The 17,723-nt window shown below is 41.2% G+C and overlaps 2 protein-coding genes across 6 annotated transcripts in view; both read right to left on the minus strand.

The window, feature by feature from the left end:
• Positions 1–2,461: 2,461 nt before the first annotated feature.
• pianp (PILR alpha associated neural protein) lies at positions 2,462–16,534 on the minus strand. Of its 3 annotated transcripts, none has more exons than XM_017309451.1 (6): positions 16,050–16,534; positions 15,492–15,544; positions 13,705–14,099; positions 11,621–11,699; positions 6,174–6,320; positions 2,462–4,388 (listed from the first exon to the last, which is right to left on the minus strand). In XM_017309451.1, exons 2-6 carry the CDS (start codon positions 15,500–15,502, stop codon positions 4,367–4,369), a joined length of 654 nt encoding a protein of 217 aa, XP_017164940.1. In that variant the 5' UTR covers positions 15,503–15,544; positions 16,050–16,534; the 3' UTR covers positions 2,462–4,366. The 3 variants fall into 3 exon arrangements, with proteins under 3 accessions (XP_017164940.1, XP_017164939.1, XP_017164942.1); XM_017309450.1 differs by having other exon boundaries at positions 15,832–16,534; XM_017309453.1 differs by lacking the exon at positions 6,174–6,320 and having other exon boundaries at positions 15,832–16,534.
• Positions 16,535–16,630: 96 nt separating this feature from the next.
• LOC103477969 (lissencephaly-1 homolog) overlaps positions 16,631–17,723 on the minus strand; it is a 16,672-nt gene continuing 15,579 nt past the window's right edge. For all 3 annotated transcript variants that reach the window (XM_008431372.1, XM_008431373.2, XM_017309449.1), the window contains 2 exons: positions 17,032–17,120; positions 16,631–16,908 (listed from right to left, as the gene is read on the minus strand). In XM_008431372.1, coding sequence (XP_008429594.1) covers positions 16,832–16,908; positions 17,032–17,120 — 166 coding nt within the window. In that variant the 3' untranslated portion in view covers positions 16,631–16,831. The remainder of the gene's footprint in view (positions 16,909–17,031; positions 17,121–17,723) is intronic.

Below are 17,723 nucleotides of genomic sequence, written 5' to 3' on the forward strand. Positions count from 1 at the left end.
CGCCGCCGTCTCCTCCTCGCGTCGTCCTCCCTTCATCCTGCATGACGTTAATGATGGCAAATGGCTGACCAGCGGTGACAAGAAACCAGACGGGAAAATTATCCTGTTCCATTTAACCCGCCATCTTCCTAAATTCCCCCTTCCCTCCGTCATCCTGCCTCACCTCTATAAATAGACGTGTTAATTTCAGTCGGTGTGTCGGGCTTCATTTTTTTTTTTCTTTTTCACAACAGTGGAGCTGTGACTTTTAGCAGCTGTACACCTCTAGAGGTGTCAGAGAGAGAGGGGGTGCTGACCTCCACGCTCATCCACATTGAAGCTGAATTTCTTCACACTGACCAAAAATCTCAAAATATTTCATCAGAATTTTATGATAGAAGTTATGAAGCGACTGAATTGTTTTTACATGTAAAAATCAAAAAGGTGTGACGTTTTTCACCCTCTGTGGATCAATGCTAAAGTTTGTATCTAAAGACAAAAACTTTTGAATCCTGGAGCTCAGTGAACATCAGTTTTCAAGTCTTACCACAGATTCTTAGTTGGATTAAAGTTTGGACTTTAACTAGGTCACTCTATCACATAGACATGCTTTGATCCAACAGACTTTCCTGCAGGAAGATTAATCTCTCTCTCTCTCTCTGTGTGTCTGAGTTTTGGTAATTGGATGTTCCCACCAGAAACCACTCAGGGGGAAAGTAGTTTAATTTCAAAAAAAGAAAAAAAAAGCTTTTCTTTGTGATCAAAAACAGCAGAAATTTGAAATTTGGTTTTATTTCACAACAGAGAAAAAGAAAACGGCACCTTTTTAAATAAAATAAAAAAACATAGAACATTACAAGTGTTTCAGCTTTTTGGTGAAAAAAGAGAAACCAGAATTAAAATATTTGATTCTTTTTTCTGTTCGTATTTAAGAAGAAATAATTGTATTCTTTCATCTTCAGCACATTAAATTACAGTAATTGTTTTATTGACAGGTAATTTAATAGGAAATTCAAACTTTTAGGCATTAATTTTTATTCTTGCGTGTACAGAAGAAACAGCGCCCCCTACAGTCAGTACACAGTAAGTCGGAATAGATTCCCATAGAAACGACATTAAAACAAGAAAATAAAGAAATTTTTGTTTTTGCTTAATTTTACTGGTTCCTGAACACAGAGGGCTGCAATTAACAATTATTTTAATTATCGATTTGTCTAACGATTAAACATTTAATAACATTAAAAAAATGGCACATTCAACAGATTTTTTACTTAAGAGTAATAATAGAATATTAGAAATTCATTAAAATATGCAAATTATTTGATGAATTTTTTTAAAATAGGAAAATATATGTATTTTTTACCTTAAATGGGAAAGGTTCATCTATTTCTTCATGACTTAATGTCAGGACAGCGTAGAGCTGATCTGTTGACTATTTTTTGGATTAGCCAATTAATAATTGAATAGCAAATGGTGTCTAATACGAGATTTTATTTAATTTTTTTACCAAATTTGAACCGGGTTAAGCTAAATTAATGACACTTGAGTTTTGAGTTGAACATATTTACAGACAAAAGTTGTTTTTTTATTTTAAATGCAGAAATGTGTATATTTTTGTACAGTTTTGGCTTAAAACAGCTCTGAGTGCTGGTTTTCCAGTCAGTTTCCTCAAGTTAACGATTAATCTATTAATAATTAGTTGACAATTATTTCAGTAATTGATTAATCGTGATTAATTTGATTAATCGTTTCAGCCCCTTCTGGTTTCCAACAGCCTGCAGTGTGTCGTCATGCATGACATTTTGTGCAAATGTTTTTTTATTTTTTTATTATTTCTCATCCTCACAGCATGATGCTGCCATCACCATGCTCTCCACTGTGTTGGTCTGTCTCATAAAAACCGATGAAGAAAATGCTCTTAAGCATGTAAATGTGAGACGTTCCTGAGGGGTGAATACTTTATGCATTAAATCTCCCCAGAGGAAGCCGGGCGATCCATTATTACGCCGATTGATCAGTGAATTGCCCTGAGGAGATGTAAACACTCGCTGCACCAGCAGGACTGGTGGAGAATCTCAGAACAGCCAATGGCATTCCTCTTCCTGTTCCCGTCCTGATCTTATTGACATTAGTTTGAAAAACTATACACAGAGGAAATTCCTGCTTAGCACCCTGTTAATCTTGCTAAAGCGAGAGGAATCCATATGAGGTGAGGAGATAAGGAGTCGCATTATTCTCCTCTCCCTTTTAGTGGCTGCAAACGTGATTGGCACATGCAGGACTTTTTAACGCCGAGACTAAAGGTTTAAAAATCGATGCAAAGCGCCGGACTAAATGCTCCTACTTCAGAGAGACAGATTAGGATACACGTGTATCTATTAAAATGCACAATGTAAGCTTTATCCCCCCCATAAAGCATGGAGGATTGCACAGCTCCCTGGGGAATTCGTTCAGCATGCACAGAAATAAACAGACTCGAAGCTAAAATGCCAGTGTTGAGTCTTTATTCAAGTTACATTGAACAGAAAGACCAAATTCATACGGGAATGCTACGAACGACCACAAGACTGGATATTTGAAGTGTTGCACGAGCTACCATGAAACCACCAGTACGACATCTGTAGGAAATGGTTTGACTGGATTCACGTCAGAGCTGCTTAAGAAAGGTTAAAGGTGACCTATTAGGCTTCCTTGAGAAGGTTGGGGTTGGTTTATGGGCGATACAAAACATGTTCATTACATTTTTTGCTCAAAGTCATTTTTAGATAATGAGATTTTAGTCTGCTCAGTTCTGCCTGGAGATGTTTAATTTAGGGGCTCCTGCCACTTTAAATACAAATAAGATGCTCCTAGCCGCGCCCCCCAGCTCAACGTCTATTCACAGGCGAAAATGGCTGAAAACAGGTTACACATCTTTGAAAAGCGTAAGTGGAGCCTCCAGCCCAGTCAACAAGAATGCAGCAAGTGGTTTCTGGATGGTAGGTCAACAACAAAGCGCTTGCCTTTTCCAGAAGTAGTAGTAAAATCAGCTGACAAAACGTGTTGGAACACCACTTGGGTTGCTAGGTAACGGGTCTGGGCTTGGCTGGGGTTGCTAGGTAACATGCTGTGCCCGCCGTTTTCAAAATAGTTCATTTTTTAGACACCAAAAAACCTTAACTTGTTGCCAGAAATCATCTGGGTGTATTTTTAGTGTGTTCGGGCTTTTTTTGTAGAAGCACCAGAGATGGAAGTATAAAAAATGTGAATTTTGTATAATAGGTCCCCTTGAACAAAAACTGAAATCTGTCTTTGGAAGCTCTCCAATAAGCAATTTTCACGTTTTCTTAGTGTTTACATGCAGATTCATTGGTGATCCTTCTTTTCTTTTTGTGCCGTTTTCCTCAAAATGGCTGATGACGGAGGTTTTGCTGTCCAGATTGAGATAAAAAGCTCCCAGGAACAAGGAAAGAAAGAGAAAAAAACCAAACACCAAGATTAGACTGAAGATCCCCAGCTGCAGTTCGCCCACTCGTTTGCATTAAAACATAAATCTGTCCTTTGTTAGGCACCGTCCAACCTCAGGAGGGGAGGGAAAATAGATGTCCATTCATGTTCTGAATATCTTATCTCTGCCGCTGGAAGTACGTTGTTTAATAACACATTTACAACAGTCCAGCAGGAAAGCTTGACAAAAGGGTGAATTTCAGCCAGATAATTAAGAGAACAAATCATGAGGAAAATAAAGAAAAAAAACCCAACAGCAAAACGCTCGGCTACATCTGCAGAGAAGAGGATCCCCCACTATTTGCATTTCAGGCACCCAAAGCGGGGGAATAAACATCAGTTTTTGGAGCGTGACATGTTAAACACATTGCCTGCTGGCTACAGCCTCGCCAAATGGCTTTGTGAAATACTCCTGGAGACGCTGAGAACTGTCTTTTTTTTTTTTTTTTAACCATTTACTGCTGAAGAGGACTGGAAACGACAAGGAGTCTGCTGGATCGGCGTTGATAGCGAGCAGCTGAGGAAGCACAGGTAGGGCCGTCTCAGAGGGGGGCGGGGTAACAGGATGCTGCATGGCTGTTAAACTGCTTGTTGGTGAATTAGTCACGGCAGGCGGAGGCGCAGAGCCGCCGGGTAGCTCGGCAGCGCTCGGGGGGCCGTACAAACAGTGGAAAAACAGGGTCACAGTGATGCACACCAAGAGAAATTTTCACACTGAGCAGAAGGAAGGGAGCGAGTCGGATTCTTCTCAGACCTCAGGGAAGCCGGGGGAGATTTCGCGATGCCTGGATACCTGGGTTCCCTGAATTTCTTTCACAGTCGGAGAGGAAAATAAAACAGCTGCGGGTTTGTTCCCTGGTCCTGGTCCGGCAGAAATGTTTATCATACGGACAGAAAACAGTCACAGGTTCACAACTGGAATCCTGACGAGGCAAGAAGAAGAAGAAGAGGAAGAGGAAGAGGAAGGGAACACATTATGAAAAACACAGCTTCAGATGGAGGCAAATAACTACATGTATTTATTTATTTTGTTTAATATTGTTAATCATTGTAATTATTGGTATAGTGACTTCAGATTAGCTTTTCTTCATGGGGTTCGGGTTTATTTGCAACTAACGATTATTTTAGTAATCAATTATTCAGACGATTAATTGATTAATCAGATAAAAAAATTGCCACATTTTGCAGATTTCTCATTTACCACTTAATTCTTCTTACGCAATATTAGAAATACATTAGAAGATGTAATAAACAAGTAATTCAATTCCTGTTTTAAATAAGAAAATAAATGTTTCACTGCCTAAAATGCAATAATATAGCATTTCTTTAGTGTACGCTTGACTATTTGTAGATTAATTGATTAATCTTTGCATTAATTGATTGATAATTGGCTAGCAAAAGTTGCTTTAAAGGAGATTTTGAGATTCACAGAATTTGAATCAGGCGAAGCTAAAAGTTCATCACTTTAGGAGTTTATTTACAAAGTTTTTTTATCTTAAATACCAAATATATATATATATATTTGTTGTAGAGTTTTGGTTTTATTATTGCTCTGAATATTTTCAGCAAATTGCCATTTTTTTTAATGAATACACCAGTTAACAATTAATCGATTACTAAATTAGTTGACGATTATTTCAATAATCAATCTGATTAATCGTTTCAGCCCTACTTGAGGAAAATGAATTTCTACAGTTTCAAGATTTGTAGCAGATCCAGAACTAGACAGTATGAATATAAATAAATCCATAACAACATAAATCTCAACAGACATTGATCAATATCAATAGAAAATATGTCTGATAGAATACTCAATAATTCCACTGAACTCAGAGTCAGAACCGCACAGCATTCTGGGAGATGTAGGCAGAGGAAAGACGTTAACTGCTCAACCTCTCCAAATAAGGAAGGTTAGAGGCATCAACCAACTGACTCATTCTTTTGTTACCTAGCAACAACCTGCTGGGTAACTTGTGGTTACCTAGCAACGACTTGTTGAGTAACTGGCGCAGCAGCAGTTTAAGGACCTACTTAAAAATAAAAAACTGCAGTTTCAGATATTTAAAACAAAAAACTAATAAATAATTATTGATATTATTGACCAATATGAAACACTACTGTTGAGATATATTTGTCAGCCATATTGTTCAAATGTTTAAAACGGAGGATTGTATAGATGAGATGTAAAATTGATGATAAACGTTTGTGTGTTTGTATGTTGCAAAAATAAAAGAATTAAAAGTTTGAGAAGACGAAGAGTGAGGAGGAAGAGGAAGGAGGCGTAAAGGCCTGAAGCTGGTGTGGATGGAGAGCTGCTTCACTGGGGACCGCTGAGAGACGGAGGAGACGGAGGGAAAGCCAATGGGTGGAGGAAGGAAGAAGCAGCACTAGAGAGTGGCTCTATAATTATCCTGATTGAGATTAACTTAAAATACCCTTGAACAAAAGCATCATTTCATGGAAGGTGGCTCGGCGCCTCTCTCACAGGCGCCAGATGACTCATCTGGGGAGGGGGGAGTTTGAAACACTGATACATCTAACAGCAGCACCAACACTCCAGGCCTTAATGTCCTACAGAGAATAGCGCTGTACTGCCCAATTATGCTGCATGCAAGCGCTCGCAAACTTAAACCCGGACGCACGGCGGAGTCACGGGCTTGGCCGCTCAAACGGCGTGGCTGTGCGGGGCCGCCGGGGCGACTCATTACCTCTCCCTGTCGGTGAAGGAGGAGGCGGTGCTGTGCAGCGTCTGCCTGCTGTCCTCCGAAGCAAGGGAACGGGGGAGCGCGAGGGACAGGGGGGGGGCCACGCCACGGGAAAGCGGGGGCGGATGCTGGGAACAGCTGCGATCGTAACTGGGAGAGAAAGCAGAAGAAGAAGAGGTGGAGTGGAGTGAAACAAAGAAAAATGAGAGCAGATCACGAGAAAGAAGGAGAGAAAGACAGAGAGGTGACAAAGTCAGAGAGCATCAAGAACATTGAGTCGCTTAGCATCAGCGAGCACATTACCCTGCCACTGTGAAGGAGAAAAACATCGAACTCATTAAAACACTGCCAGTGCTGCGAGGAGGAGGAGGAGGAGGAAGAAGAGGAGGGGGTCACAGGGGTGAGGTGAGAAGTGTGCAACAAGGTGAAGAAGCGAACTGACGTATCACTGAGGTGTCGTGCAATTCACTTCAGCGACAAGAAGAGCGCGCAGAAGGATTCATTCCCCATGGAAACGAACGTCACATTACAGGTCCTCACTGAACTTTCAACGAATCCAACCCCTTCTACCTCGACGTTCCAAATGAAATCTAATGCATGTGCTTTCATAAATCATGCGATCACTCAACATTAAAGCTGCAGTGTGAAACTTTTATAGAAAATATTTTTAAATATTTGTGAAAACAGGGAAAGTTTGTTATGAGACAATCTGTGAAAAGATCGATTCCTGAGCGGCTATTTCCTTCTGAAGAAATGCACCAAAAACAACCAATCGGAGCCAGGAGGCGGGTCTTAGTGCTGTTAATCATTCTCATGAACTCGCTGCTCAATGCTTCTGCCCGAGGAACAGCGATCGGCCAAAATCGTTGCACTCCTAACATAGTTGACTGGAAATGAACTTGGTAAAAGAGGACAACGGTTGATTTCTAGACAAGATCCACTTTACATGTAATTATCGGCTGATCACTGGAAACCGGGGCCAATTTATAGTAAAATCCCAATGAAAACACTAAAGTTTAAGTTAAAAAAAACTTGTCCAGCGGTGTGAAGACTTTTTAGATGGTTCTGTAAACACAGCAGGGCGCCACTAAAGACCCACTGAGGAACAGCAAAGCTGCTATGAGAGCCGTAAAAGCCTCCACAGCCTCATCTCTCCACAGCAGCACCTGTCCACTCCTGGCTGACACCACAGCACCTCGCCTCGCAGCTCTGCCCACACTGGCAATTTTAGCACTGGGGGAGAAAAGAAAGGAAATAAATAAATAAAAAATCACTGAGCGCATATGCTGTTCCTCTATAATCATAATGAACTGGACGATAGCCAATTTCCACTATAGGCTATCATTTGGGTCCATCTGCACCCTCCCCTCTTCTCTCCAACGAACACATGGTGTTATTTACACATTTATGACACTGAAGCAAGAGCCAGTCTATGGAGAGCGCTCTGCTGCCGTTCCTCTGCTGCCTTTTTCTCCTACATCCACCGGCGCGGCACGACTGCGCGGTGGGGGCTCGTAAGTGGAACTAAGTTATCAGAACAACAGCGAAGCCGGTCTCAGGAACACGGAGGGAGAAAAAAATAACAATGCAAAAGAGAAAAGACAAATCATGTATCCGCCGCCGGCAATACGGAGGATTATCTGTGAATCTTCAGCCAGACTGGTGTTTCTGGGAGAACTGAGAAACCGGTGAGGGGAGATAAGAGAGCCGACTGTGCAAAAGAGGGAACGCAGGTATCTGAAAGGGGGGGGGAAAAACCCGAAAAAGAAAAGAGAGAGGAAAACTAAGATTAAGACGAGGAAGGAAGAGGCTCATTACTAGAGAAAGAAATGTAAAATTAGGTTATAATAGACTTTGGGGCAAGATTCACAGATAAGAGTAATAAAGTGAGGAGGAAGAGTGGAAGTGTGAGGGGAGGGAAGCGAGTGGGTCCCAGCGGTCAAATAAACCGGCATCTTATTGGTTTGATCAGCAAAGCGTGTGAGTGCCTCACTACATCACACAGACGACTCCCCATTTCCAGATAATGGCCAAGCCGCACCTTCCCCGCCATGAGAAGGCAACACATACCGCATGTTTACCACCATGTCTGCATGCGCCGAGAGGTTCAGCGGCAGGTGGGCTGCTGTTCAGCAACACTCAGCCTAAGTGGAGGCCATGCTAACGTCCAAGCCGGCGAGCCAGCCAATCAGAGCGGCTCTCTGCGTCCTAATGATGGCGGCAAATGTTTAATCATTGCAACACTAATGGCTCTAAATGACACATCTGTGCCAACTGTGACTTTGAGGAGCACAAGTGTTGCTAATAAAGTCATTAGTAGGCAATTACTCAGCTTTCAGTTGAGAGGGAGAGTTGGTGGGGGATCACACAGAACCATTACGTAACCATAACGATACACAAACCAGGCGCTCCAGTGTGGGGCCGTCAGCCATCTGCTGTTTGGATCCCCATGCTGCCACCACCATCACTGAGGAACATCAAAAAGTATTCCTACCCTTAAAGGTTTTTCACTTTTAACCAGAGATGCACCATTCCACTGTTTTGACCTCCGATACCGATATCTGAGGTTTAGTATCAGTCGGTGACGATCCGATACAGGAAAACAGAGCTGAGTTGACTGAAAGGAGAAATATTACATAAAATCAACTTTTTTTCAGCTTTACGTCATGTTATAATGTTATTCCCTCATCAACAACACACCTGGAGATTTCCCTTGATTCTCTCATGCATGTTTGAGAAATCCTTTAATCTCCATGGCAACCATTCAGCTGTGTAAAACGCCTGAGTGGACCTATGCCCGCCTTCGAGGCGCAGCTCCTCCTCTGAGCCTCAGTTTCACAGATTCCACCTCACAGAGCCGCCTACGCTCACTCAGCTCCTACAGACTAGCCAGCAGCAATTAGCAAACACCTGAGCATCTACTGATCCCATTACAGCAGCTACTTCTCAGTGCAACGCTGGTGAAGATGTTGCTAAAGGGTTAATGGAGGAGCAACGTGATGACTTCCTGAAGAGTAGAAGTTTTTAAAGAGACGGAGGCCCAATTTCAATGTGTTAAATTACAAAGAAAAATGTCTTAAATTTGATAAATATAGCATTTTTAACAACCGAAGCTAACACAGTTACTTGATTGTGCTATAAATGACCTTAAGTGCCTGGAAAACACATAATACTGCCTCTATAAAAAACATTTTTAAACACAGTCAGAAATGTACTGAATAACAAATTTATTCGATAACTCTGCAGCAGTTCAGCACTTATAAACGCACCAACAGCTTCACTAGCTAAAAAAATCATACTTGATTTATTAAATTTAGCTCCATAAAACTTCCTACCAACTCTGACTGACTTCCTGTCTCTGCTGAAGAAAAACATCCCCACAGCATGATGCTGCCCCTGCTATGCTTCACCATGGTGATGAGTAGCCAAAGATTATACTCAAGTAAGAGCAGCAAAACATTAACATACCTTCACTCAAGTAAAAGTAGAAAGTAGCTTTCCAAATCAATTACTAAAGAGTAAAAATGCATTTGGTCAAAGGTTTACTCAATTACTGAGTGACTAATAATAAAATGTGATTCGATATTTAAAAATGTCATCAATCAGACAAAATATAAAGATATGTGCAAATTCTGGACTAAAATAAAAGAAAACAATTATAAATTAATACAAAACACTTTCAGGAAGGAGAAACAAGTTTCAATATTAAATATTTTTTCAATATTAAACTTAAAATTAATGCTAACAGAATGTAATGTGGACATTGGAACAGGGTAATGTACTTCCAGTGACATTATACAGCGTTTGTGTTTTATTAATCTCTAAATAAAAAACATTAGAAAAACAAAGCTGGTGTAAAACAAGAGTTCTGTAGGTGTCTGTGTGTCGCATACATTTTTTGATTAAAATATATTTGTTCTTTCTTCATTAAAGAAAGTTATTTGTATTTTTTTAGAATATCCTAAATTTTCCTCAAGTAAGAGAAGCAACAGTTCAAAATAATATTACTGTAGTAAAAGTATAAACAACAATGCAGTAAAAGCATTTATTCCAAAAGTTACTCAAGTAAATGTAACTAGTTTCTACCCACCTCTGCATGGGTCAAAGGTCAGAAAGTTCAGCAATTTCTGCTATGGTTTGAACAAAACAGCTAATTGGACTTTTTCAGCTTTTTCTTCAACAAAAGCTTCCAAGAAAAACAAAACTAATGTTGACATGTTATTTCATTTTATTCAAATCTGCTGACTCTGTTTTCACTAAAGTTTCCTTCACAGGACTAAATATATTTACACGCTCAGCTGGACTCTGTTGAGTAGCACTGGGTTTCATTTAGGGGTGTCAGAGTAAAAGAAGCTGAACATAAATGCACATTAACATATTTTAGATTCTGTTTCTTATTTGTGTTGGTCTATCTCATTTCATCCCAGCAAAACTCACTGAAGTTTGTGTTTTGTAACATTTAAAAGTGTGAATAACTTTGCTGCACTGTAAAAACACAAAATATTGCCAAGTCTTTTTCTAGTGCAAATATCTCAGTACACTTGAAAAAAGACAAAACTAACTTAGAAGTAACTTTTTTAGCAAGAAAGAGCTTAATAGCTTATACCTTATAGCTTATTCCTGAATACTGATGAAAAAGTATTAGTTCAATTGTCAGATTATTTAACTTATAAAAAGATATTTTCCCATGTTATAAGTGAAATAATCTGTTTTTTTCATCAATATTAAGGAAATACTGACTTAAAACAAGTTCCTAATCTTGCTGAAGGTTATCTATATGTCTTATTTCATGTGTACTAATATTTGCACTGGAAACTACTCTAAAAATACTTGGTAATATTTTGTATTTTTGCAGTGAAGGAGCTTTAATCTTCCATTGTCTGATCTGCTGAATGTCTCATATAAAAAATATATTATAATTGAAAACTAAACCATCTCCAATTCCTCCACTCAAAACTAGTTCATCTAAGCCAAATTAGTCGATTTAAGACATTTTCGAATATATTAATGAAGTGCAATTATTCCTGCAATTAGCCAGATAAAAGCTTTACAAAAAGAAATTTCCCTTTTAAGCAGCAGAGTAATGTTTTATTCATTTTGTAACACTGAAAGTTTATCTTATAACTCCTCAGAGGCCTCCTAATCTCCAGTTTAGGAACTAAGCAACTCCACAACTGACCTCAATACATCCTGAATGGAAACTGACATCATGATAAGAAGATCTAAAATAAAATGTTCACACCAGGAATCTCAATAACCAAGTAATTTCCTCTCAATGTTTGCATCAAGCATCAGAAAGTTAACTGTGACGTGATTAAACTTCACGTCCAGGACGCGTTATCCCCGTCCTGCTGTGGGACAGGTGTCCAGCTCGCACAGTGAGGGTCCATCATTTCATATTCATGTATTCACACACAGAGCGGCGTAACGGAGAGGGTTCAGCTCCTTACCAGAGTTTGGCTGTGATGATGACGGCTGTCAGGATGAGCAGCGAGGAGATGGTCACGGTGACGTAGAACTGAGGGTCCACTGCAACACACACACACACGCATACACAGACACACACACACACGCACACACACGCACGCGCGCTACAAAACATGCTGTGCAGACAGGTGCATCTCAATAAATTAGAATATCATCAAATTTTCATTATTATTCTTCCACTTACTCAATTTCAAATCAGTTTAAACCATATAGTTTGAGCATTTCTTTCAGTAACTTTAGGAAAAAACAAAATTTTTTCTAAAGATTTGAATTCTAATACTTTTTTTTTTTTTTTAAATATTAAGTTTTAACCAGCAGACACTTTCCATAAAGAGGATAAGCCAACAGAATGTTACTTAAGAAGCTAGCTGTAGCCAAGCACATTAATGGAGAGTAAAGTGGAAGGAAAAACTGTGGAAGAAAAAAAGTTATGTGCCCTTATGCAGATTATAAAGCAAAGCCCATTCAAGAGTTTGGAAGAGATTAGCAAGACATCAAGCAACTCTCAAACCAGAAACAAATCAAATCAAAGTTTGTATTTCTCCTGAAAATCAATTTCCAAACAGAGTCGAAGCAGAGAGTCTGCAGTTTTATCAAGTCCAAAGCCAATGCAGGAAGATTTATGTCGCTTTACGCTTCCTTCTGCTGTCAAGCTGATTTAATTTTCCAGCAGGACTTGGTACCAACCCACTGCTGAAGGTACCAAACCCTGGATCCATGATTGGCCAGAAATACCAATGAGAGTCCATATGAAAGACACCAGAGCCAACAGCGTAGACGAGCTGCAGGCATATCGCACAGCTTCCATTACACAGCAAAACCACATGATTTCCTCCATGCTATGATGCATTAATGCAGCAATTCAAGCAAAAGGAGCCCCAACTGAGTACTGAGTCCATACACTGTGCCATTCAGCTAAGATCTCTGAATTAAAGGGGCAGTATTATGTAGAATCAAAAGGTCTGAGCTACACATAATGTTATTCCCTCATCAAAAGAAAAATACCTGGAGTGTTTCTTTGATTCTTTCATGCATATTTGAAAAATCATTGAATCTCCATGGCAACCATTCAGTTGTGGGTGGACCTAGCTCCGGTTTCGAGATACAGCTCCTCCTCTGAGTCACAGTTTTCAAGCTTCTGAGTTTCTGCCTCACAGAGCAGCTCAGCTCCTTCAGACTAGCCAGCAGCAATTAGCAAACAGCTGCTGGGACTGTGCATCTGCTGCTCTCATTATAGGAGCTACTTCTCAGTACAACGCTGGTAAAAACGTTGTTAAAGGGTTAATAGAGGAGCCATGTTGTGTTGACTTCCTGGAGGCGGAGTTTCAGAAAGAGCAGGAGGTTTAAAGAGACAGAGACCCAATTTCAAGGCGTTAAATTACAATGTCAAATTTGATATGTATAGCATTTTTATAAGAACTGTAGGTAACATAGCTATTTAATTGTGCTCTAAAATGGCATTTGGAAAATACATAATACTGCCCCTTTAAAAAATATATTTCTGTTGATCTTATGCAATGTTGGTTTTGTCAGAAGGTGAGTTTTTTGTGTTAGCTGGAAGCCATAATCACCAGAGCATTTGAAATACATCACTCTGAGTGAACGGGATCCATATATCTGAGCTTCATTTCTGCTAAACTGGATCATTGAAATGAATTAACTTTCCAGTGATGCTCTGATTTACTGAGATACACCTGTAATTAAATTCAGAACAGCAGAAGGAATCAATAAAGCCAGCTGAGACATGAAATTGGATGTGTGAGGTTCTGGCCTCTGACTACAGCACCAATCCAACGCCGTCGTTCTCTGTTTATTTTTTCTATGCAGTTTTGACACGGGCCAAATTCTCCCTGTGAGTGATGAGAACTTTATTAGGCATTCCCCGGCGCAGACACAGCCGGCTGCACACAGGAGGGTGTCAGCCTTCACCCCTGTGACAGCTAATTCCCTGGAGGACTCCCGGGGAGAGTGTGTGTGTGTGTGTGTGCTCACACACTCAGGGCCACCTTTATTTAGAAACCCTTCATGCGGATCTCCTGATGCCCACCTTCCTCGGGTTTCGCCTCCTCTGCCTCCGTCCCTCCATCCTCCTCTCCCTCCCTGTTCCTGGACTCCAAGTGTGCTTTCTCCTGGGGCTGCACGGTTGAATCGAGGTAGACCCAATCCCCCGGCGTGGCGCTGCTGACCTCCTGCAGGTGCAGGTGGTCGGTTTCCTGGCTGGACAGCAAGTGGTAGGTGGCATCCTCCTCCAGAGGCTGCGTGGGCCCCCACACCACCGCCCACAGCGGGGTGGGCGTCACCTGGGAGTTGACGGACAGCTGTGCAGACGGGGAGTTCGCCGGTTTCTCGTCCTCTTCGCCGTTACAGGTGGAGGGCTGTGAGAGCAGGGCGGCCAGGAGCAGGAAGATGAGGGCAGCGAGTCGTGCGACAGGAGAGATGGAGCTGAAAGAGGAGTGACAGGAGCTATCACAGGGCTTCTGCAGGTTTCACCAACTTAAATTTAAGACTTTTTAAGACCATGACAAATGGAATTCACACCAGCCCTGTTTTGTCTGCTTTAAAGGGGCAGTACTGTGTAAAATCAACTTTTTTGTGCTCTACGTCATGCTATTATACTATCCATGGAGTGTTGGTTTGATACTTTGAGTTTTTTTGAGAAATCCTTTAATCTCCATAGCAACCAATCAATTGTGCAAAACGTTTAAGTGGACCTAGCTCCGCCTTTGAGACACAGATCCTCCTCGGAGCGGCAGTTTCCAAGTTTCTGCCTCAGAGACCATTCCCCACTCATAAATCTCCCACAGCTCCTTCAGACTAGCTAGCAGCAATTAGCAAACACCTGGTGGAACTTTGCATCTGCTGAGCTCATTTATTATACAAGATATTTCTCAGTGGTAAAAACGTTGTTTAAGGGGTTAATGTAGCATTTTTATATCAAGTGAAGTTAACATGGTTACATTTCTGTGCTACAAAATGACAATATGTGCCCGGAAAACGCATAATACCGCTCCTTTAAAACCATTATGAAAGGAATTTGAGGGTGAATTCACACCAGTCCTGTTTAGTACGTTTTAATCATAAATTTGAAGCTACTTCATTTTTGTTTACACTTTGTGAAGAAGGAAGCTGCGCTCATGTCTTCTTCGGAGGTTTTCGTGTCGCTTTATGGCACAGCGCCATCACAGGCGAAAGGGTGAACAGCAGTTTTCATTTGATACGCAAGTCTAAAAGCTAATCGCGCCAGCTGAAAATGTAACAAATATTGAAACTTTGGTCCCCAATTGAACCGAGTCTACCAATTTTAAGACTGGTATCACAACGGAAATGTATGGGGGAAATCACTAATAAATACATCGTTTGAGTTGGCAACGGCAGTGAGAAAATTACGAAGACAAACATCATCCCGTCAACTGCCGACAAATTTCCACTTACCCGTAATGGAAGTAAAAAAACTAGCTAGCTTATTAGCAGCTAGTTAGCTGTAGCCGCAACCGCGCAATGATAGTATCTGCTTATGACTCCCAAGTTTTCCATAATGGTAAAGTCCCGCAAGAAAAACGAAACCTAAATGTTTCGTTTAGGTATCCCCAACAAAATGTAACACCTGTGATTAACTAAGGCCAACTTATTGTTTTTCAATTAATGTAGGACATTTAAAGGCCTTAATTTTAGATACATGGGACTTTTTAAGGATGTGTGGACAGCATGTATCAGAGAGAACCAGTTGCCCAGAGGCACCTTGCACAGCCTCAGCAGCTCAGGCATTGATTCCCATGCCAGCCATCAATCAGAGTGACATTTTATGCATCTGCATCCCATACTCAGAAATCTTACCATCTCTCCATCGCTTCGCTGTGTTCACAGAGACTCTTCTTCTCCGATCATCTCTGCAAGACATGAGGGCAAGAGAGATACAGAAAAGAAGACAGAGGGGCTGGGGGGGGGGGGCGTCCTGCTCTTTTCCCTTTAATATTTTTTCCCATTTAAAAACACAGAACCCAGCATGTGGGCTGGCTCAAAGCCAACTTTCTCTCTTAAAAGAAGATATTAAGGAAACAAAACAAAAAACAATCTTAACAATGCCTCCCCAAGGGAGATCTAAATTTACCACTCAGTTACACGCCACATGTTTGCACAGAATCAACATCAGCATGCAAAAAAAGTACACACTCACTGTCAGGTCTGCTGTCCCTTTCACACAGTTACACCTGAGCGCAGCACATTAATCATCATTTCCAGCGTCATGCACGGAGCCAGGGCTCAGTACGGCACTTTGGGCAGAAACGGGGAACTTTCTTCCCCGAAATGCCAAAGAAATGTCACCGGGAGACAGCGCAGGCACGCCGGGAGTCGGACACAAGCACTCAGACACATATCAGTTATCATGCTTACCTCTGGCAGCGGAGAGAGGGAATGAGAGAGAGGGAGGCGAGAGGGGGGGGAGATACAGAAAGCAAGTGAGGAAGAAGAAAAAAAAAAGCATCGGTTGCCGTAGTGACTGAGACATGTAGTCTGGTAGAGTAAGAGAGGGGAGAGAGAACGATGTAGAGGAGGACAGCAGACTGTAGGGAAGAGATTTAAATGCTAATTATGCTTTATTATTTCTATTAAATGGACACAGAGGAGAGGGAATGATACAAAGGACGACATTAATGAGGTAATTATGGAGGTGAGAGGTTAAAGCATAAAACAATAAGTAACTCTGTGGTGTTTACGAGGACAGCTCCGAGAAAAAGAGACGGGGAGGAAAGAATGAGTAGAAAATGTGATTCCAGCTCATTTAATCAGGTTTACTCCGGCAGGGAAGTGGAGGCGATGAACTGGTGTGTCAGGAAGAGGCAGGGTCACTCAGAAAKCAAAGGAGAGGAGAGGAGAGGAGAGGAGAGGAGAGGAGAGAGAGAGAGAGAGAGAGAGAGAGAGAGAGAGAGAGAGAGAGAGAGAGAGAAAAGACAACAAGAGCTGCAAATTTGCACTCACAGTTTGACGGCTTTATTGAACGTGAAAATATTTACAGAGAAAACAATCTGCCTATCACACGTCCACACACACTCAGTCACTCATTCTCTCCGTGTCCATATGCTCCCCTCCTCTTCCTCCCAGACTGGCGCTCAGTCTGTCACTTCTCCCACCCTCTCATTTCCTGCTGGTGGCTGCAGGCCGTGGAGTCCTGAGCTTCACTGGAGAACGCAGCGCGGCCACGAGCCACGCGATCCGTCCTCCTCGGCCCCTCCGTCCTCATTATCCTCATAATCTGGAACCCAAAAGGCTCTCATTAGGGATTTGCCACCACGTGTGTCTTCTAAACACAAACACGACGGCGTTCGTTTCCACTGTTCCACTCATTAAAACTCGTGGGAGACGTGAAGACGTGTACCGTTGGTGTCCTCGTCTTCCTCGGTGTCCCCCTCTGACTCCAGCACCGTCGTGTCCATCAGGCTGTCTCTCTTCACCGTGACGTCACCCCTGTAACGTTTAGACCCTGGATCAACTAAACGCATTACATTAACAGAGGAGACGCAGACAGATAAACCTATTAGCTCGCATTTAAATCCTTGTAGCGCCTGGAAATTAAATTCATCTGACCCAGAGAGGAAGTAACGAACGTCGCAGGGTTTCTACGTGTTTTTGTTGTTGAGTGCTTTGAAAAAGTATTAAACTTTTTCTACATTTGTCATGTTACATCACTGGGATTTTATGTATATGCCTAATAGAAGGAAATACGTCTGTGAAGGGGAAAGAAAATTATCCGGACTCTATATGCAGAGGAAAACTAAGGCTTCACATCTTCACTGCAGCAGAACAAAGCACACTCATAAAAATGACTCAGTTCAATTTTAGATTCATTCAAGAAAAAAAATGTGTTTCTTCAATTTAAATAAATTAAATTCATTCAACTTAACTTTTTTGTAATGGTTTAAATCAAATATTATCTATTGATCAAATATAATGCATTTGAGTTTCACCAATTCAGTTTAATCTAATGCAATTAAACTAATATATTGTCTTTAACTTAATTAGTGAGACCCATTATTACTTTTTCTTTACAAAATCCATTTTTTTCAATAG

The sequence above is a fragment of the Poecilia reticulata genome, linkage group LG16 (assembly GCF_000633615.1).
Source record: "Poecilia reticulata strain Guanapo linkage group LG16, Guppy_female_1.0+MT, whole genome shotgun sequence".
Taxonomy (NCBI): Eukaryota; Metazoa; Chordata; class Actinopteri; order Cyprinodontiformes; family Poeciliidae; genus Poecilia; species Poecilia reticulata.